Source organism: Acomys minous (assembly GCF_964271855.1).
Source record: "Acomys minous genome assembly, chromosome: 14".
Classification (NCBI taxonomy): domain Eukaryota; kingdom Metazoa; phylum Chordata; class Mammalia; order Rodentia; family Muridae; genus Acomys; species Acomys minous.
The window spans coordinates 50,391,024-50,414,390 of NC_140496.1; the positions used below are offsets into that span (position 1 = coordinate 50,391,024).

The 23,367-nt window shown below is 43.1% G+C and overlaps 1 protein-coding gene across 4 annotated transcripts in view; it reads right to left on the reverse strand.

Moving 5' to 3' along the window:
* The window catches only part of NR3C2 (nuclear receptor subfamily 3 group C member 2), a 302,223-nt gene that overhangs the window by 271,986 nt on the left and 6,870 nt on the right, over positions 1-23,367 (reverse strand). For all 4 annotated transcript variants that reach the window (XM_084755685.1, XM_084755686.1, XM_084755684.1 and 1 more), the window contains exon 2: positions 19,660-21,415. In XM_084755685.1, the coding sequence (XP_084611811.1) occupies positions 19,660-21,413 (1,754 nt within the window). In that variant the 5' untranslated portion in view covers positions 21,414-21,415. The remainder of the gene's footprint in view (positions 1-19,659; positions 21,416-23,367) is intronic.

Below are 23,367 nucleotides of genomic sequence, written 5' to 3' on the forward strand. Positions count from 1 at the left end.
TACTGATGTGATCCCCTTTTCAAGTTAATCAGAGTGAATGTTTGTTTGTTTGTTTCCTCAGATTTTTTAGAGAACCGTCTTCCTGTGCTCTCAATCCATGTAGATGATCCAGGTTAATCAGCCACCACCCACAAGCACACAGGGACCACAAGCACACAGGGATGCACATGGCCACACACACACACACACACACACACACACACACACACACACACACACACACACACACACACCACCTCTCTCCAAGGCTGGACATGTGAGCCAGCCAGCCCAGTCAGAGTCTGTCAAGGACTAGGCTGATCCTTGTACTAGAATCAATAAGTAACAAACCTGTCATGTCAGAGTGCTCCTGGCTACATTCTCTGGCCTGACGTAAAGAAGGTAGATGGGTGCAGTGGTGGCGCACGCCTTTAATCTCAGCACTTGGGAGGCAGAGGCAGGCACATCGCTGTGAGTTCAAGGCCAGCCAGGTCTACAAAGCAAGTCCAGGACAGCCAAGGCTACATGGGGAAACCCTGTCAAAAAAAAAAGCCAGGTAAACCTCTGCCTGAGCCTTCTTGTACCTGCAATCAAGTCTGTGTAAGGTCTATCCTTGAATTTTTGTCCATTCTGTGAGCCTTGGTATTCCATTCTAATTTAAGAGTTGGATTCCTGTGCTACTTGTAAATAAAGAGCCCTAGTCACATTAAATTAACTTATGGTCACTGTATCATTTTATTAAAGAAACTTGTGTATCACCCCTTAAGTGCCCCATGTCCAGGTTCTCAAGGAGTATTTGATACTTCCAGGATAAGACTACAGTCTACTTTGCTGTGGGGTATCGAGTGTGCCTGGGCCCCTGCTCCTAAAGTCTAAGGACTCTTTCTTTCTTCTCTCTGACTGCCACACTGGACCATACAGTAGCAGCACGTGTTTGATGCGCATTCATGGAATAAAAGTGCACAGAGCACGCATATGGCATCACACCTACAAGGAGCTGTGGGGAAAGCAAGTCCCAGAGGAGTTGCTTCTTCCATGAGCTCAGCATACCTTGGTGTCTTCTGTTGTGTGTCGGATTTTATCAACGCAATGCACACACGCCAGATTTTTAGTGCCGTTTTAAACTATGCATTAAAAACGTGCACAGAATTTAACTTTTAGCCATTTCTAAGGTTGCTGAACAACCACTGCTACCACCCATCACCAGAGCTCTCTTTGGATCACGTGCTTTGGATGTATGTTGTAGTTTCTGACAGATTCCTTGGAGTTTAAGAAAGAGAATTGGCATTTCATACAGTTATTTACAGGTGGTGGAACACTAGTCTTTTGAAAATATTTTGTGTTTTGAAAAAATAGTCTTCATTTCTTCTCTTGTGTAGAACCCAGGAAAGGGCACCCATCTTAAAGACAAGCAAATGAAACATCAGGCAACCGCAGCATGCTGTATAAGATTAGGAGATCAGAAGACTTCTATTGTCCTCCTTAGTTCAGCATCTTGAAATAACCTGGGATGACACATTCAGCATCAGCTCTATCTCCATAGACTACATGGAATAACAGGGAACTCTCTTCATTTTCCTCATTAAGTTTTGCATCTTGTTTTAGGTCTACATTCCTTAAAACCCTCTGAATATTGGAATCTGCTTTTTCCTACTGGAATAAAATTGGCAAGAATTAATGTTTTTTATAAGGCACATTTTATCAGTGTTATGAAAGCACAGAAGCTGGCCCTGTTCACAGTGAGAATCCTATTCTTCATGTCTACCCAGCTCAGGTACTGGCAGTGAATCTAACCTTCAGAAAAATGCACCGATCCAGCCATGATGCTCTTGTGAAAATCCTTAGCCTGTAAAATGTCCATTAGCTTCAAAGTACTGAGTAGCTGTGCATGGGTATCTAAGCCCCAGCCATGGATATAAGGGTCTCAGAAATCCTACAGATGGAGAAGCTGCTGGCATTAGGTGTCACAATGAGTGAGTGCTGGGTTTCTAACTCCTCCATGTACTACCTCAGGCATTGTCAATCTCCTTAGTTCCCTTAAAAAATGGTACTTAGGAGGGGGGAAAGTGCTATTTTCACCAGAATCATAGCAACCAAGTCCAAAATACAGGGTATATGTCAGCCAAATTATCATATTTCTCCCACATGTGAAAAACTCCAAATTCATCCAAAAGTCTCAAGGGAAAACTCACTCACAGTCACTGGATCTGAAAATGACAAAGGAGTAGAGAAAAAAAATCTTTATACACTATATCTAGTAAATTTTTTTCATCATACCTCAGATTTTGGGTGATGGATGCTTCTGAATATAAGCTTCATCCAGGCACACTGTGAAGATTCAGCTGGCATAAACTGGAGAATGTCTACCCATGCCATCTCTATACCTAAATATTGTATACTTGGAATCCCCAGTAAACATTTTCCTCCTTCTCTTCCTCCTCCACATTTTCATCTTCATCATCATCATCATCATTATCATCATCATCATCACCACCACCACAACTCCTTACCAACATCAACATCAACATCTTTGCCATCACCATCATCATCCTCACCACCACCATCACTACCACCATCACCACCATCATCATCACCATCACCACCATTATCATCATCACCATCACCACCACCACCACCACCACTATCATCATCATTATCACTACCATCACTATCACTATTGTGGTCATCATCATCATCATCATCATCATCACCATCATCATCACCATCATCATCGACAGCAGCAGCAGTAACAGCAGGCTGTCCTTGAACTGGCTACATAGAAAGCATGTCTTCAAGCTTTGGATCCTCCTTCCTCCATTTCTGAGTGCTGGGATTACAGGCATGAGCCACCACACCTGGTTTAGACAGTGATGGTGTCCGAACCCAGGGCTTTGCACATGTCAGGCAAGCACTACCAACTAAGTGAAAATGCTACCCCATTCTCTTTTTTAAAATAACTAATACAAGCTACCCCATTCCCTTTTTAAAATAATTAATAAAATGTCAGTGCTTAGGGACACTGTGACAACTTCTGACCACTGTGGCTATGCCGCTTGATCTCTTGATATGCTTATCAGAATTCCTTATGTCATCATTGTTAATTCAAGTTTGTATCTGGTTTTGTCTAACCAGTAGTTTCTCTTCCTGTTTCCATTTTCAAGTATTATTTTTCTGGTGGACTAATAAAAAGTACTTTATTTGAGTGCCGAAACTGAATTTTACCTTCTTACGAACAACAAAATTATTTAGCTTGTGTTGTGGTTTGAATAAGTATGTCCCCCAAAGGCTCATATATTTGAACGTTTAGTCACCAGGGAGTGGCACTACTGGAAAGGATTAGAAGGATTAGGAGGTGTAGCCTTATTGTAGGAAGTATGTCACTGGAGCTAGACTTTAAGGTTTCAAAAGCCCACACTAGGTTCAGAGTTTCTCTCTCTCTCTCTCTCTCTCTCTCTCTCTCTCTCTCTCTCTCTCTCTCTCTCTCTCTCACACACACACACACACACACACACACACACACACACACACACACAGGATGTATCTTCAGTTACAGCTCAAATGCCATGTGTGCTGCTATGCTCTCTGTTCTCATGATAATGGAATAACCCTCTGAAACTATAATCAAGCTCTTCTCAAATGTTTCCTGTTTGTTTTGCTTTGTTTGTTTGTTTTTTTTTTTTTTTAACAAGACTTGCTTTGGCCATGGTGTCTCTTCACAGCAATAAAACACCAACTAAGACACCCTGTTTTATATTAACACCATGATGCTGCTTAAAAGTTGCTTTTGTCCCTGTCACTTGTTTTCTTTACATTATTTCTTTTCCCAGTGATCCTTGGGAAATTATTTCTGTGTTGCCAATAACCAACATGGCTGAATGATGTGGTGAGACAGGTTAGATGGCAGGTGACTGGGCACTCAATCATTTATTTCTCTAAACCACTGCTAAGTCTCTATTCCTTATCCACACCCTGGCCACAGGAGCTCTCACCCTGCCTGGATTACCCAGACAGTCGCCCTCTATTTTGTCCTGGCTCTATGCTAATCCTTAGTTCCCTCACAAGATTAACCTTTCTGCCCTTTCATGCCATTTTTATGTCTATAAAATATGTTGATTGGTGTTTCATTAAAAATGTGTCAGCCAGTCTTGTGTGACAACTAAGCGGATCAGTTTTAAAAATGGGAACACTTCACTGTGTTCATGGCTCTTACAATTTCAGTTCGTGCTGAAGGAGGGCTTGTGCCAGGGAGGGCTTGGTGAAGAAGAACAATTGACGTGATGGGGGTCAGAGCAGAGACAAGAGAAGAAAAGGGGGCCACGGGCAGGCTAGCCCCCTCGGAACATGCCTCCAGTGACCTACCTCTTCCAGCTGGTTCCACCTCCCAATGTCTCCAGAACTCAACAATAGTGCCCATTGCTGGGCCAAACCCCTCAACACACGACTGTACAGGGGACATCTCAAACCCCTCAAAACACAACTGTACAGGGGACATCTCAAACCCCTCAAAACACAACTGTACAGGGGACATCTCAAACCCCTCAAAACACGACTATACAGGGGACATCTCAAACCCCTCAACACATGACTCTACAGGGGACATCTCAAACCCCTCAACACACGACTCTACAGGGGACATCTCAAACCCCTCAACACACGACTGTACAGGGGACATCTCAAACCCCTCAACACACAACTGTACAGGGGACATCTCAAACCCCTCAAAACACGACTCTACAGGGGACATCTCAAACCCATCAACACACGACTGTATAGGGGACATCTCAAACCCCTCAAAACACAACTGTACAGGGGACATCTCAAACCCCTCAACACACGACTCTACAGGGGACATCTCAAACCCCTCACCACACGACTCTACAGGGGACATCTCAAACCCCTCACCACACGACTCTACAGGGGACATCTCAAACCCCTCACCACACGACTCTACAGGGGACATCTCAAACCCCTCAACACACGACTCTACAGGGGACATCTCAAACCCCTCACCACACGACTGTATAGGGGACATCTCAAACCCCTCAAAACACAACTGTACAGGGGACATCTCAAACCCCTCAACACACGACTCTACAGGGGATCAAACCCCTCAACACATGACTCTACAGGGGACATCTCAAACCCCTCACCACACGACTCTACAGGGGACATCTCAAACCCCTCACCACACGACTCTACAGGGGACATCTCAAACCCCTCAACACACGACTCTACAGGGGACATCTCAAACCCCTCAAAACACAACTGTACAGGGGACATCTCAAACCCCTCACCACACGGCTCTACAGGGGACATCTCATATTCAAACTTTAGTAGGGCCAAATACTTCATTCCAGCAGCCACAGATTTCCATATCCTACGTTCTCCAAATACCATTCATTCCCTCCAAGCAGGCTCCGTCTGCACTGTCTGTTCACTCAGCCTGTGCTATTACTTATCCCTGAATACCCTCCCCACTCACCGCCAAATACCAATCTTCAAATGTCAACTGGATCTCACCTCCCATATAAAGAAAGCTTCCTTGACTTTCCAGCCCACACAGAAGTCTTCCTTTTCCAATCTTTGGTAACACTTCTTATCAGCAGCGCACAACCAAACACATAATTACGGAGCAGGAAAAGGCTACGCACACTCATTAGAGCCTTCTTCTGTAACTAGATGAGGAGTTGGTAGGGCACCGGGCTTATTCACATTCATTTGTTTTGTTCACATTAAGAACACAGTGGTAGGTACTAAATAATTTGAAGCTTGCCTACAGTTTTGCCCACTGACAGTACAGAATTTTCCATTTGGTGTGTGCACACGCTCTGTGTGTGTGTGTGTGTGTGTGTGTGTGTGTGTGTGTGTGCATGTGTGTGGAGGTGCACACGTGTGTATATATGTGTGCATATGGGTGTGCACGTGACATTCATCGACAATACAGATATATTTTTTTAAATAGCTATTTTTCTCTTAGTCTGGTTCTTCTATCAAAATTCTTACAGTAAAATCTGCTGGCTAGGCAGACAACGTGGCTCAACAAGGAAGGACAGCTGTCTACCAAACTTGACAACTTGAGTTTGATTCTTAGGATTTACATGGTGGTAGGAGAGAACAGGCTCCTGAAAATCATTCTCTGCCCTCTACATGTGTGCTGGGGCCCATACATAAAATTAAAATGCAATAGAACACTTTACAAGACACCGATAATAAAGCTCAAGAAAGAGAAGACAAAAAGAAAATGAAGAAAGCAACCTAATAAAACTGGGCCTATGATACGAAAGCATACTCATAATAAAACATGACAAGATGTGCAGTATCATTTACATGTCATGAAATATCAATTTAGGCTATAATAAGTCACCAATATACAGCTATTATAATGTCAAAAGCCAAAACCCTCTCACTTTCCCAAGTTTTGGCAAGGACGCAGTAGACTAGAAGCTTTATGCAGTGCTATTGGAATATAAAATGTTAAAAAAAAACACTTTGGAAAACAATTTGATCACTTATAAAAATTAACCTTTCACCTGCCTGCTAACCTAGCTACCTACTTTAGTTTACTAAAGGAAAAAGAGTAATAACTATATCCACACAGGGATGTGCATCCAACATTTAAACCACCTTTTATGTGTAGCAAATTAAACTGGCAACTCAAGTGCCAGACTCAGGTAGATAGATAAACAGAACGTGGTTCAGCCATCAGTGGAATACTAGTCAGCAATGAAAAGAAAGTGAGTACTGACGCACGCAGCAGCACGCTTGGATTTCAAGCACAGTGTAAGTGAATCTAGCCATCTTCAAAAGGCTACATGGGTTATTATTTCATTTATTTGTTAATTTAGGGAAATGTATGCCCAGTGAAACAACAGTAGCACTAATATCTCAGGGAAGGCCAAAAACTGTAATTGGGCCTGAGGCCCATACAGTAGGAGGGATTCATGCCTGCTATTGTAAACCTGGCCCAGAACGCAGGGTGAAAATGTCATGCAGAGGACAACCTATTATTATCATTTTCCTAAGTAAATATAACTTCGAACTGAATACTGAATATTTCTCCTTTTCCCCCTGGGTACATGTAGGTCTCACCAGTCACTAAAGAATCTTACTTCTATAGCACACGAAGGCTACTATAGAGATTCACAACTGATGGAAACAGAGAGAATAAGTGACCATCGGGTTCTCAGTCCCAACTGGCACCTCGACAACATAAACCTGCACTTAAGGCTCAGAGAACACTGCAGAAGAGGAGGGGGGGGCGGAAAGACTGTAAGAGACAAGAGCAGGATGCCCCATTTAGACATCACGGGGTTGCTGCATCCATGAAATCTTAGGAATATAGTTATGTGAATAGGACCTGCACAGTGGCCACATGGATGGGGGGAAGCTACTCCAGGGTTAACCCAACCCACGGTGGCTGAGAGAAGAAGAACAGATTCCCTGAGGAGGAGGAACCAATCCCAAGTGCTCAGTCCTGAACACAGGCACACGGGACAACACTAAATGGTCTTGATATGCGAGTGTGTGTGTGTGTGTGTGTGTGTGTGTGTGTGTGTGTGTGTGTGTGCATGTGTGCCTATGTGCGCTTAACAGTAATAATTACCAAAGTGGTTATGGATTTGAAGGAGTTGGAGAGACAGAAGGAGTCTGAAAGGGAGAAGGACTAGAAATGTAGCACAGTGAACTCATATGAGAAAATTTAAAAAATCATTAGTAAGTCCAAGGAGAAGGCACAGACTAGGGTCATTAAGGCTTGGGGATGAGGGAAGTGGCTGATGGAAAAGGCCACTGAAGGGGATTGGGCAGGTTAGACAACTGTTCTGTATCTTGATTAAGTGTTGGTAAATAACTGCACATTCAGGAAAACATATACGATGTCACAGCCAAAGGATAACACTGCCGTTTGGTATGTTTTTTTAAGTAACCTCAAAATGAAGTCCATGAGCATATGTTACCAATTAGCTTGAGAATGTCATGACCAATTACTCTTTTGTATAAAATGAGAAAAACAAGACCACATTCTTTATTATCCTGTGAACATCTCAAAAATGTGCTGATGGATGCTACGAGTTTTTCGCTAAGCTCAGTAGAGTTCTCAGTGTCACCTGGCGATGATTTCACAAGGATATCATCATTCCTGGTGTTTACCTAGTGGCTCTATTATCCATACCCATCCCAAGTCGCTCTGCTAAGGAGTTCATTCCTTCACTTCCACATCCAGCAAGTATTCTGGAATTGGCGAGCCCGGGGTCTGGTGCTTCCGAGTCTTATATCCTAGTTAGACGAAGTGCAATGGGGCTTCTAGCCTGGCATGTACTAGGAGGACACTGGGTCACCACTTTGATTAAATGGTCAGCAAAGGGACACTGTGGCTGATGAATCTGCACTGATCCTTAGTGAGGACTGGAGGTAGAAATATTTTCATAGAGGGAGATGCAAACACCAGGAGTTTAGCCCCTCAGAGCCACGGAGGGCTCAGAGCAGGCAAGAGACAAGGAAGAAACAGATACTAAATCCAACAGTTGGGGACTGAGAATTAAGACTTCAGTTCTTTTCCTTTATGCTCCTTCCGACGAGGAGCCAGCAGAGGGCTCCATCTTGGCCAACCAGTCTGATCTGCATCTTTCAAACCTCTATTGGGCCTCCTGTTTCCTCAGGACATTCAGCTTCCTTCTCTTTCAACTATCAGTTTCTCCATTTACCTCAGCGGGCTGGCACTAGGCTAACCGCGTATCCGGTCTCTGCTTCTGTACTTGTAAAATGGACAATACTAGCTTCCAGAAGCTACCGAAACATATGGTTTCATCTAGAAGTTAAAGACTTGATGTCCGAGGCCCACTACAGGCCATGTCCCAGCCTCACCTTCTCAAGACACTGCCCTTGTCATGTGCTCTCTCTCCCGTCCTTCTAATCTCAGACAAGCCCACTGCTTCTTACAACCCCCCCACTCTATTCCTCCTGTTCATTTGTACTATAATTTCCCTCATCATTCCTTTCTTCTGTGTCACCCAGACATCTTTGAAGCCATTAGAGTTTCTGGTATGCTCACATATCCCATAGTTCTCCTCTTTGTTGCTTTACGTTCTTTCCTTTGACTAATCATGATCTGATTCTCAACTCCACCCCTGTGGAAATCCTCCTCAAAACTCCCCAGAACTCCTGTCACCAGCTCATACTCCTGGACATGTAGACCCAAACACCAGACTATGGTGCCATCATCTCCTTCTGGAAGAGAGGGACATTGTAACCTAGAGACAGAGGACAGGATTCTACCACAGCCTGTGAATGGCCGTGGAAAACACATGTGATTTCTCTGGGCATTAACTTTGGAATATATAACCATAATTGGTTGGGTTTATAACCGTAGAAGCCCTTTTACTTTCTCAGGTCCAAGTTTTATAATAATCCTTAGCTTTGGTGTCTATGCATCAATTCTATACTATTCTAAATAATTTTCCATCTCCTTTATTAGGATATGTTGCTCCTGTTAGGGGTCCATTCCTGCAAGTTCCTGGCCAAATGAACCCACCATGACCTTCACAATGGATATTTCAACACTTGTATCCATACAAAGCAGTCTGGGACCAGAGAGAATGCTGGTATTTAAAACTCAGGTAACCAAGTGTTTTAGTCACTGTTCTGCTGCTGTGAAGAGACACCGTGACCACCGCACTTCTTACAAAAGAAAGCGTTTAATTGGGGCTGCTTACAGTTTCAGAGTCTTAGTCCATCATCATCATGGCGGGAAGAATGGTGGCCTGGAGGCAGCCACGGTGCTGGAGAGGTAGCTGAGAGTTCTGCATCTAGATGCCAGCAGGCTTGGCTTGAGCATCTGAAACCTTAAAGCCCACCCTTGGTGACATACTTCCTCCAACAAGGCCACAGGTCCTAATAGTGCCCATCCCTGGTGACCAAGCATCCAAACCTATGAGCTTATGGGGGAAATTTTATTCAAACCACCATAGCAAGTTTCTGCTCTAAACTAATTCTTCTTGACTTACAAGTTCTTTATAAAAAAGCATTTTATTTGTATGTGTGCATGTGTAAACGAATGTCATGTGCTGGGTACCTATGATGTCCAGAAGAAGCTGTTAGATATTTTGGAAGTGGAGTTACAGGCGGCTGTGAACCGTGAAATGTGGGTTCTGGAAACAGGACTCCGGTCCCCTAAGGAGTGCAGCAAGTGCTCTTAACTCCCTCCAGCCACCTTACCTCTCCATGTCTCTTCTTTGTGCGTCAGTATTCATGACTTGCTCATAGCATGATGTTCTTGCTGGCTATTTAGACACAGCATTCATCCTTTTCTTTAACAATTTGGTCCTCAAGTCAACAAAATAGGAATATTTTTAGAGGAGGGAAAGGACGGGTATCTGTGGTTGTCTAGAATGGTGCTCTGATACCCAATATGGAAGGTGGGGCACTCCAAGCAGAAACAGATGTGCATCTAAGTGTTTACACAGACCAGTGCCAGGTATGAGGCTTCACAAAGGGTAATGACAGTTCAGCAAGGAAGACAGCGTCCATGGTGTCTGTGTGTATGTGTGTGTGTGTGTGTGTGTGTGTGTGTGTGTGTGTGTGTGTGACTCAGAATGTGGAGTAGGGTTACAATAAGAGTAAGAAGAACATCTTCAGGAGTGGGATACTCCTCAAAGAGATAGCTGATTCCAAGATTAGGACAAGAAAGAACAAGATCGACTGAAAGCAAAGAACCAAAGTTCTCAAATAATCTGGAGTCATGACAAAGGGACATAGACGGGACCAGTGTTAATGGGCTCCACTGGCTTTTTCAGGACCAGTCTGAGCAATAGAACAGGTTAGAACCTGTGGCATATAGTAAGAAACAACGATGCATGTAAATCTTAAGAAGAAAACGAGTAAGCAAAGTTTGATGAAGAATGGGATGTTTTGATGCCTTCAAAGGACTTTTCTTATAAAAGACCTAGTTATAAAAGGACAGGAAGTCATTTTACCAGCATAAGGTATGTACCAGGAATACAGAACTGAAATTTAGAGTCCAGACTGAACAGTACCAAGGACAACCAGAACCATATGAGCTTGACAGATGCAAAGGGTGCAAGGTTCTGTCTGCATCTCCTGAATCTAACCCGATGACACTACTGATGGAAACACTCCGGGACTCTGGGATGGGCAGGGGTTCTTTGTAGGAAATTCTCTAATGCGGCAAACCTAAACAAATAGGTGCATGTCACCTTAAAAATGCTTTCAAATTTCATCAAAGTGAAGGAAAAAAACACAAAATGTGAGAGAAAATTTCCTAACTATATTTCTGACAAAAATTAATATCCAGAACATGGGAAAAGTCTAACAGGTAAGTATTAAAGGTAAGCAATCAAATTAAGTAATTACAATATAAAAAAAGAAAAAAACCATAACTAATAGATCCAAGAAAACATTTCTCAAAGGAGGACATTAAATGGCCAAGAGGTCTATGAAAAAAAATTAAGGAACACTAGAAAAATACACATCAACATTATCATGTAAGAATGTCTATTGCCAAAAACTATTGGCAAGAATATAGGAAAATGGACCCTTGACTGCTACAGCCATTATAGAAAGAACTATTGGGTTTAAAGAAGAAGAAGAAGAAGAAGAAGAAGAAGAAGAAGAAGAAGAAGAAGAAGAGGAGAAAAGTATGCAGTTGGCATAAGTCCATCAACTCCCTGGATATACATAAATAAAATCAGTATGTTGAAGAGACATATGCACTCGTGTGTTCATTTGAGCACTGTGCATGATATACAAGAAAAGAAAATAGCTTATGTGTCCATCAGCTCAATAGAAGTGTGGAAAAAAGTATAGTATATATACACAATGCAAGGGCATTCTGTTAAAAAAAACCATGAATCCTGTTAGTCCCTGGGACAACATAGACGAAACTGGAGATTATTATGCTGAGTGAAATAAGCTAGGCTCAGAAGGACCACTATCAAATAAGCTCACTCATATGTGGAATCTGAGGGCTGTTGTCATAGCAGCTGAGAGCAGACTACCGGTTGCCTTAGGCTGCAGAGTGTGGGTACAGGAGATGGGTGGAGAGATTGGTCAACAGATCTACCTTGAAGGCCTGTATCTGACTAAGATGCTCCCGCGTGCTGCTGTACTGCCAGCACAGGGTATCCGTATCGCGACTGCACTACGCAGATTGGAAAGTTGGAGGAAGGAATGTAGATGCTTTTGCCATAGAGAAGTGACAGATATTGAAGTACTTGGATATGGCTTACTCTATTCACCACACATGATTCAAACCATGTGCCTATAAAATCAATAAGCCCCAATGTTAAAAGGCCATATGTACTCTAGAAGAGACTGGAAGAGAAAAGGAGATATGACCGTTGGTGTAGTACTCAATTCTGAACTGGGTCCTTTTCCTGAAGGGCCGTTCATAGAACGTCTGCTTCAAGCATGAGGCCCACTGACAGACACTGCTAATTCTTCAGTAACCATTGCTGGCGGTTCTGCAGCTGCACAGAGAAGGTTCTTATATCCAGGCGTTTTTTTATGACAGACTTCTTGTGTAAATTTTTATAATTCTCCAAATACAGTTTTTACCCAAAACTCAGTTTTGGAGCTTGGCAGGTAAGTGAATCAGTAAAATAACTGCTGTGCATGTAAGCTCTGAGGGGAAAGCTTTCCCAAATACAAGAGTGAGGCTCTGAGGAGAAAGGTTTCCCCAGTGCAGGTGTGTGGCTCTGAGGAGAAAGGCGGTCAGGTATCAGGAGCCAAGGAACCCCCCCGGAGTCAACACTGCACATGCAGTTTCCTGGGGGAGGGGGAGAGAGCTTTCCAGGATGGCCTAGGATTGGTGGGAGTTTGTGGCCTGCTCTTGGGACAAGCTCAGGAATTGGTAGGATTTTGAGCTAGGAGTTTGGTGAAATTCTGAGGCCTGATTTTGGGCTTTTTCTTTCCCTAGAGGGCAGAGCTTGGCTGTCTGCTTCAGGACCCCTCACCCCAAAGGGTGAGCCCCTGGAAACAGCCATTAAGGTCTTTGAGTAGGCTGGAGTGGGACCTGGCCAGTACCTTGAGGGGCTTACATTGCAAGCATTTGGAAATGAGTTTGATCGACAGAACTCATGCTAAAAATAAAAAAAGCTTGGCCTGACAGCGCTGATTTGTAATCCCAGAATCTGCGAGGTGGAGAGAGTGGATTCCAGAGGCTTGGGGGCCTGAGAATCTACTCTGATATGTGAGTGTTTAGGCACCAAGAGACTGTCTCAAAAACCAAGTTGGATGGTGCCTGAGGAATGACGTTCTGGGTTGGTCTCTGCCATCTGCGTGCCTGCACAGAGACATGCCATCCTACAACATTGTCCTCGTAGATAGAAACATTCTGTCCTCCAGGGAAGCTCGGTAAATTGGAAGGTAAACAACTCAGATAGCTTCAGGAAGTTCCTGAAACTGACCAGATTTTCTAGGCCCGTCCGTGTCAGAATAAGCAATAAAAACTGAGAGTCCCCATCATGTGAAGAGAATCTGAGCTGGAAAGAAGACTCTGGGGTCTGTCCAGTTGCCTGGAAGAAGCAAAAACCAGCTATGCTGCCTGCAAGAGGTTTAGATCAACTAAGTACCTGGAAAGGATATCCTCCAAATAGGTGAGGTGCTTACAGGCTGTGCTGTGTTCAGTTTCCCAGATTTGGCAGCTGTCTCTCCAATCCTGGAGTGGGCTTTGCTAATGATTTTATTTTTAAGTCGTTTCTGCTCATAAAACTCATGGTTTACAAAGTTGGACTTTGGTGGTTCCTGGTCTGTGGTGGGTTCCCTTTCTGGAATGAATAGACACGCATTGCATCTCCCCAGAAAATGTTTTGCTACACAGCACACGCACGCGCACGCGCGCGCACACGCACACACACACACACACACACACACACACACACACACACACACAAACACAAATTTCCTACAATGGTATCTTCTGTAATATCTCAAATCTGCCCTTTTCTTTCCATTATGGTGACCATCCTTGCTCCAGATAGAGAAGTCCCCACTCCTCCACACAACTGTAATCACTTCTTGTGTTCTTGTACAATTAAGGTCACCCCACCCATGCACACTGTGGTGCACCCTACTTGCCCGTTCCTGCCCCAGCACTTAGAAAACTTTTCCTTACCTACCACCTCATGTAGCAGTTTTAAGTTCAACTCCATTCTGGTTCCAAATACCCTGTGTCAGGCTCCTTCTGCCCACCTCTCCCCTCCCCACCTCCCACCTCCTCCCCTCCCCACCCCCCACCTCCTCCCCTCCCCACCTCCCACCTCCTCCCCTCCCCACCTCCCACCTCCCCACCTCTCCCCTCCCCACCTCCCCCCTCCTCCCCTCACCAGCAGCACAGCTTCATCTGCTCAGCCCCAGAACCCCCTGTGCCAGGTGGTATCCACCTCTTAACGATTTTTCTAAAACCAAGTGACAAATACTTACTCTGACCATCCACCTCAACTCTCCATTTTCCACATCATCTCCCTGGGCAGAACACCCAATCATCTCCACCACTGCCACCTACAAACTATACTTAACTCCATCCTATAGTGCAAAATCTTAAGAGATTTGTCTCAACAATAATTGAGACATAAGGTGAAGCCACGCGCTGCTGCCATCCTTATCACTGGTCAAGTTGTGTCAAGGCTAAAGTTACAAACGCACACAATGGTTATCTCACACTTGCTCCCTGAGGCGTTGATTTTTCAATGGTTCCAGTGATTGTCTCTGTAGCCTTCCTCGGATACAGTTTTTTCTTCCTGCTACTAAGTACATAATGTCTACCCCTTCCAGTAGAAATCTGGGCTCTGGCCATCTCATTAATAATCCTAAATCTAGAGATCTCTAGAATATCACTTAAGTAATAAAAGTCAACTTGTGGTTACATGTTAACTTCATAGGGAACAAAGTAAAACTCTTAAAAACCAAGGTGATACCTACATTTCACAAGTTTAAAACCAGAAACTCTAAAGTTGAGAATAAAGGTGCATCTTTTGAGAACATTTTCCATTGAGTACACTTTTCAAAAAAACTTTTCCTTGGTTTTCACTAATAATTTTTGGATAAGACCATCCAAGTTAATATGTATATTTAAGCATGATCAGGATACCCATTTTTTCTTTACTTGAGTCTAGTAAATAAAAGAAAAATGATAAATTATTTAGCAGCAGGATTGAAATTTTATTGCCAGATGAGCAATAAGAAACTAAAAGCAACATCTGAAAGCCAGAAAGGTTATTATTTCGGAGGCACAATGTAATGGCATCAAAACATTAAAGGAAGTCTAGCGTGCCCTGAAATTATGGTAGAGATATAACATCTGCTGTTGCTTTGCCACATGAGGACAGGAAAGGTTGGGCACACCCAGAATTTCAATATAGCAAAAGACATCAAATCTATAAATGACGAATCTCTAGGTCCTGGTTTCAGCGTATCACAAGAAGGAAACCTACCTTAAGGTGAAATGTTTAACGTATCTAATTAGAACTATGGGTTTTGGTTCAATATTCACATTTAAGTATGAAGCCCTTCATGAAGCATTGTAGGTGATAAAAGGTGATGTCCTGGAATTTAAACCTGACACGTCAGTGATGTGAGAAGCAAGACCTAACAGAAATACACTGTCACAGTGCTTTGTACAGTATGAAGCACCTGATTTGTACTTTTCTTTGTTTGCTTGCTTGTTTTTGCCAATGAAATGACTACAGTTTCTCCAGAAACTATAAATGAAAGTAACTGAACTTTCATGAGAAGGAAGTCTCACTTTAAACTCATTTTTAAAAATGTTGTTTAAAAGACTCACCTAGGAAAGTGACAGATATATTAGCCATCGGAAGTCAAAACATTATGTGACAAGTAAGCAAAAACTGCCATGTTTTCACTCCCAGATGTCCTAGTCAGGGATGTGTGGATTTACCTTAGCTGACACCTCCACCAAATCTACTTTGCTCTGTAGTTTGTAGCATGTAAAGCTACTTGCACCTCTGCAGTATCTCCAGAGAGTTTACTGATAGGGAAAAATTTGGCACAAAGTTCTTGAGTTGTGAAAATTTTTTATTACCATGGAAAATAAGCTAAAAAAAAAGTCAAGGATAATTGCCAAATAAAAACAATTACCTGGAATTTACTAACTTTTTCTCATCTGTTATGAAGAGAACTACAAGTTATGGTAAGTTCTTAATTGCTTGCATTGGAACCTCGTATGCCCTTTGGAACAGTGGACTTTATATTCAAAAGTCTAAGTCAATGTTAGCACTGCATTATGGGACTATCAAAGTGACTATGGGTATCGTCATAAACAGCCAGTGTTGTGTCAACCGAACAACCTGCTTGGGCCAGGAATAATACAAATAAAAAGAACAAGGAATTCATAGCAGATGTCAAACTTTATAAAAGGAAATATTGGATTTTTTAAAAAGGGAGCCCCCCGAAAATGCCTCAACTTTTCAATGAGAGGTCACCACCACCTACGCTCACTTTAACATGGCAAATACTTTTTTTCCCACCCAGATAAGGCTATATTGAGAGAGGTGTGTGTAAAACATATTTATTTGAGATTAAATTAACAGTTGTATTAAGGGGCACCCTTTTGATCCTGCAAAGTGAAGTCTCAGTCATTTTACTGGGCAGACTACACAGGGAATCAAGATTTACTCCCTCACTGTAAAACACAGAAACTGAGGCATGGAGCGACAGCCTATGACTTACCGGAGGTCACAGTTTTGTTTGCACTAAGCCTGACAGGGGGAAAACTCTCACCCACATGACACAACCAGGTCCAGTGTCCACCCTAAGGCTTTACACTTTGCTTGGTCATAATTTACTTTACAACTTGGAACTCAGACCCTTCCCTGGGAATGATTAACAGAGAGGGCTTTCGTCACTGCTCCCACAGAAGGCCCACACAATGCAGTGAAGACAACACGTACACCATGGCCTGGACTCTTTCCTGTGAGCCTAAAAACACACTCTATCCCAAACATAGTCTATCCCAATAGGCTAATGCAAATTATACCGCTCGCCTTTCTAGATCAACTTTCAAGACATGTGGAGAACGGGGCAGACCAGCAGTTACCACTTCTATGCTAGAAGCACCTTTCATCCTTAAGAAGCAGCAAAGGTAGCTAGGAAGGCTGGTGGCATGGCCTGTATCTCAGCATCCAGGAGGCTGAAGCTGAAGAGCCTAAGGCTACATCAGATAGCATACAGATCCCAAAACAAAAATGCACGAAAGATCCAAGAAATAATTTCCAAAAGAAACTCCCAAAAAAGACAAAAAAAAAAAAAAAAAAAAAAAAAACCAAAAAAACAAAAAACAAAAAACAAACGAAATACCACAACAACAACAAACCCACCCTTTGTTTATATTAGGTATAGCAAAATTCTAAGCCAAACTGCTATTCAACTCATTTTAACAATCACATATTAATATAAACATAAGCTTATGAAAAAGAACTATTTCTCCAGATGATAAACTTTGGTGAAGAAGTTGGCCAGTATTTTTCCTGGCAAGCCTATTGTCTCCCTTTAAAATAAGAGCCTGATTCTCATGTCAACACGGCATTCAACGTATACTAGTATAATTTGCTCCATGAAAAGCATGTAGCCTCACATGGATTTCCCAGAAATAGGAAGAAGGCTTTAACGGTGTGTTCAGATCACTGCAGGCTCCATTCTTTGGGACCCCAGGAAAAGGCAGCAGTGTCTTTGAAATGGTGAATGGTGAACAGTTACAGTGTGGAAACCTTGGAAACAAGCTAGTCCTACGTCACCACATAGAGATTCCCTTGGTCCACCTTCCACTCAGAGGAATCCTTTACCCACTCAGCGCTTTGTGGAAAGGTCTCAGGGACCCTCACATCACACTTGGAACTCTGTAAAATAGGTGTTACCAGAGAGGAGGAATTTTGCTAAGACCTAGAGAGATTACATACAGCCTGAGCTCTTCACAGTCATCAATTCTTTGATTCACTCAATAGTCCTTGAAATGGGATATTATCATTACATGTGAAAAAAATGAGAAAAATCAGATTTTGTCTAAAAAGATACAAAGGAAGAGAGTGATGATGAAACATGGGTGAAATTATTATATGTATTTACCAAAACCTAGAACACAGCATATGTACTCTCAGATCCTCAAGCCAGTCAGGCTTGAATGACCTTCACCAGAGAAAGTTGTAAAGACGTATCAACCTGTGGGATGTCAAGCAACACTAAAAATTTCACAATCCAATGTGGAAAGCTTAATCTTCATGACACAAAACCGGTGTGCACATAAGCAGAAAGCACTCCCTTTTACTCTATTAACGAGGGGGAGCCAAATACCCCAGGCCCGCAAACACAGGCTGTGAGCTGGTATGCATCATGCCAAAGGATGTGGGTCTCAGGGCACCCAGGAGGGACTGAGACCCAGCACTGCAACACAGCATTCTGTGACATGGACAACTGCTAAAAAATGTGTTCTTTATGGGACATTTGCTTCTATAAAAGCAAGAAGAAAAAGGATTGGACCAGCAATGTGGAAAAGAATTCTCAAACCAAAAGTCTTTGCTTTGCTTGATAAAGAAGCAGTAAAAGATACGAGACTATAGAAATACCCTATATTCTGCTACTAAGATGGATGCATTTTTCACAAAATAAAGATTCAAGGAAATGAAGAGAAATATCCACGTGTCCCTAGATGCCAAAGGAATGAACTGTGGTTAGAAAAGTTATACTTTATATATTCTACAAGAGGCTCGCTTATCACATCCATGTAATAAAACCAAAATTGAGGCAAAGTCCAACGCAGGCAACGCATAAATAAGAACCACCCTTTACACTCAACACCCAAAACTTCCTCCTTGGTTTTCTAAACACATACAGCACAGTTTCTGCAACAAGGAAAACCAAGACACATCTTACAGGAAATACAGTGTGCCTTCTTGCAGATCTCATGAGTTATACATATACCAACGTGAAACTAAGGAGACGTAGTTCATGTTGGACACAACATGAGAAAGTAAGATGTCCACGAGGTTCCTTTAGATGGCCAAGTCTTTAAAGCCTTCACAATTAAGGAAATGATGTATGTGAACAGGAAATCATAGCGTTCATAAAATTAGCCTTACTTCCACCCCACTCCGAGAAAAGAAGCCTTCCTCTAAAATAGTGAGAGAGAAGTAAGCTTGTAGGTAACAGATCTGTGGGTCTGTTTTATTTCTCACAACTACTGACGTAATTAATAAAGAATTTCAATATAAAAAGCAGAATAAGGTCACTAGGAAAATGATTTAATACAGTCTCAGATAACCAGCAAATAGCAAAGAAGGAAAATGAGCCCTGGTCTGCTAAAGAAAATGTAGTCACTGCTGGTAGGAAGCGATCGTTTTCCAACACCTACAAGAGACAGCAGACAGACACCCATATATGTTTCGTCAAATCCGGCACAAACCTCTCATAAGAGATTTTAATAAAAATTTTTTCTTTGCTCCTCTACCTCAAAATATAGTGCTATATCAAGATTCTGAGGAGGAGCACAAAACGACCATCCTTAAACATGAATAAAACAGCAATACCTTGGAATGTGTCGCAATCTCTCGACCACAATAATAAAGATAGGTTGTAACAATCTACAAAGCCATGATTTGGGGTGGGGGAAGAGGATGGTGGAGAGGTGAGTAAGGAAAAGGAAACAAATCGACTTACCTTGACACGTTTTCTGGAATGTACTCTAGGACCGGATATCCATCACTTCTCCGAGATGACAGGTCACCGTGCGGTTTCCATGACTCCACTAAGGTATTGACGGGTGGAAAGGAACTCAAGTGTTGGAAAGATTGGTCTCTAGGTGACCGTGATAAAGATATTGTACCTTGAGCACCAATCCGGTAGTGAAAGGACTGTCCACCCGAATTCACACCAACGATGGCAGATGACGGGATGCTGGTCTCCGGGTAATAGCTCCCGTCGTCCGGTTCTTGCTTAATCCCCATGGGGAATGCGCTGCCCTCGCAGCTACCATCAAAGCCGGGCACAGGTGGTCCTAAGATTCCTGATAGGGAGTAATAATCTTTATCATCCATAAAGGAAAAGTACGAGCCATCCATGAATGGAAACGGGTTGACCGTGGGGTTCCCTTTGAACGAGGCGCCTGAACAAGAGTGCTTGGTTGATTCTTGCTTTATGGGTACAGAGAATGGAGAGCTGGGGTTGATTTTGCTGTTTCCGCCTAGGCAGGAGCTGCTGAAAGCCCCATCTGGTTCTGGTTTTATGTACTGGACAAGGTTGAGCTGGCCAGTCACGCCATTGGAGATGGCCTTCTCGACTTCCTCTGTCTTAGGGAAAGGAACGTCGCGAGCACCTTTCTCATGGGTGTCTGGACTGGGAACCACATCCTGGACAGCACCGGCTCCAGCAGAAGCGCCTGAGGCGGCATAGCTGAAGGCATTGCTGAGGGGGCTGCCTATGGACCCCACCGTGCTGGCTGTCGGGCTGGAGAGCGTCGATCTATTGTTGGTGTTGGAAGGGCTGGAAATGGAGCACCTTGAGTTAAGATTTGCCGGGCTGGACACAGAGGAGCGCAGAGGGACATTGTTTGGACTGGAGACTGGAGATTTTACACTGCAGTGACTCGGGGGGCTGGAAATCGGGGATTTCATGCTGCTTAATGGACTTGAAAGCGGGGATCCCACGTTGCTAGCATGTGCGGGGCTGTGTGACCGCGAGCCTCGGTTTTCAACGTTGGGGGAGCAGGTCAAAGGGGTTCCTTGAGTGATGGGGCTGTGCACTGGGAAACTGCCAAAGCTAGCTGCGGAGGAGGACAGAGAGTTGATGCCCGCTGGGCTGCATACTGAAGATGGCATGTTCAGAGGGCTGCAAACAGAGGGGCTCTTCTCATGACAGATGATGGGGCTCTTAACAATGGCCCGCATGACTCCACCATTCACGGAACCCCCAGAGTCAGGCAGGAATGACCTCAAAGGCCTGCTCATACCGCTGAGTGCGGAGGGCCGGTGTCCGTTCTCTTTGTAAAACTTCACCAGTTGCTCCATGTTTTGATAAATCTTTGCTGGGCTCACGCCTCCTTGTTGGTTCTGCTGGTCATACGTGTACTCGGCCTCTCTCACGGAATCCATGTACAAACCCATGGACTCGGCCACCGTGGCTGAGAGCTCCTTGGATTCCAGCTCTGTTTTGATATCAGATGGTAAAATCCCGGACCGACCACTGTCTTGCTGAAGGCAAGGGAGTAATTCGTGGTTTTCTTTGCTGCTTCCTTGAGAACTGCTGTTTGGAGTAGCACCGGAAACACAGCTGACGTCTACAATCTCCATGTAGTTGCTCTCCTCAGTCGATTCTGCAGGTCCAAGTGAAGCGCGCTCGTCCGGGTGAGAAACTTGACCCCAGTGTCTTTCCATATCTAGACCTTCAGGGAGACTGTGGTAGCCTTTGGTTTCCATAGCTAACAAACAAATTTAGATTCAGACGTTAGAGTCAGGAACGCCACGGCATTCTAAAATTGCATTTATCGAGCTACAATATATGTGTTACTTTTCATAGACAATATTTCTAGTTACGTTAAAATATATCTTCTTGGGTGCCGACACAATATATCACACAGAATATTGACTAACTTGTTCAGAAGCCAAGAGAAGAAGCGAAAAAAGTCGCTACAATACCGCCTTCACAATTTGTAAAGAATATTTACAAACATTAACATACTTGAATATTAAATAATATTCAATATAATCCTAGGGACTGATGAGGTAGTCAGAAGGGAAGATAGGTGACTCAACAAAGCCAAAAGGCGTGGTAACAAAAATCAAATTTAAACCTAACCTGGGTAACCTTCTATTGGGGTCTACTTCTATGCAAGAGCGAGGCGTCCTCCCTTGCACTCAAGCTCTCTCCCATAATAAAGGTCCTTTATACACTAAAACAAAACAAACAACTAACTTTATGACTCCAAAGTTTTGGGAAACTTTTGATCACATGAAAGCTGCCCTCCATATGATCAAATGTATGGCCTTATTATTAACGATGTGGAAATGCAATTAAAGTTAGTTTCCACATATACGCTTATGAAATGAATAGTCATAGGAAAAACAAATCATTGATGAACTGTTTCTAAAATGATAAGACTTAAGGTGTATTAGTGGCAAAGACCGTTTAGCGTCCATTCTGAAAAGGCCAGGTTTATATACACTGATTGACTTGGATCCGAGCAGTTCCCAGGCAGGCCAGCAGCTTTGGAACCTTTCTTGTACCTCAACATACAAAGCAACTTTAACAAACACCTGGCCTAGCAACACCTCTGCTTAAGTCCTCCAACAGCCAGACAACTTTTTCATCGCAACCACGAACAAAGGAAGTTTATGAAGGGCCCTGATCACTTAAGCATTATTTCAACAATAGTTCCCAAACATTTGTTACATCCTGGGCCTAAGAACAGTCACAAATCTGTAGTAAAAACAAACAACTCCTTGCGCCCCCGCCCAAAAGAACCAAACCAGGCCGAGTTTCCATCCAAAAGGAGCCCATGCGAGTGTTTTCAACATGCACTTATTTCCATCTGCTCTAATCGATAAATTTAGTTCATGAACAGACTACAAAACGCTATGTGTACATAATTGTTGTATGCTATATAATCCAGCACACTATCACAAGCCTTTCTGATACATTATTTAACCTTACAAACCAACCTATGCACAAAACCCCAAAAAACCTACGAGTAAACAATATAAGTCAGAGACTGAGACACTGGCCACACAGCTATGTGGAAGAGCTAGAATTTGATCTTAGGTCTCTCTCTCTATACTAATGTTTCTCAACCTGGGTCTTAAGGACACTTGCAGACAGGTCATTTTTTATTGTGGAGGCTCACCCTATACACTGGGAACACTTTAAATAGGAGCTCTGTCTCCTACCGACTAGATGCTGAGAGTGCCACCCTCCCTCCCCAGCTGTGACAACCAAGAATGTGGGCAGATGACCAATGCCCCTAGGGAGTAAAGCCATTCCTGGACAACTGCTCTAAAGAAACAGACCACTGTGAAGAAATATTTGACAGAAATTTAATTCAGTCCAGAACATTCTTATCTGTACATCTCAGTATTAAAAATCATGCCTGCGTAAAATTTCCAAATCTATATGTCCTGCCAGGTCTGTACTTCATATATAAGGCCTTTCATCTCTGCTTTGCTTTATCTTTAGTCCTTTCCCCTACCCTCTCCTCATTAAAAAATGACTAGGGAGTCTTTTGCTACAGAATTTATATTAATTAACATTGCAAAACAATATAATGACTTTACTAAATATATTGGCTTACATATCACAAGCATCTCTAATGAAATGTAATGTACAAATTGCCTGAATATTATAATTACCCCCGACTTCTCTATATTCTACAGTAGA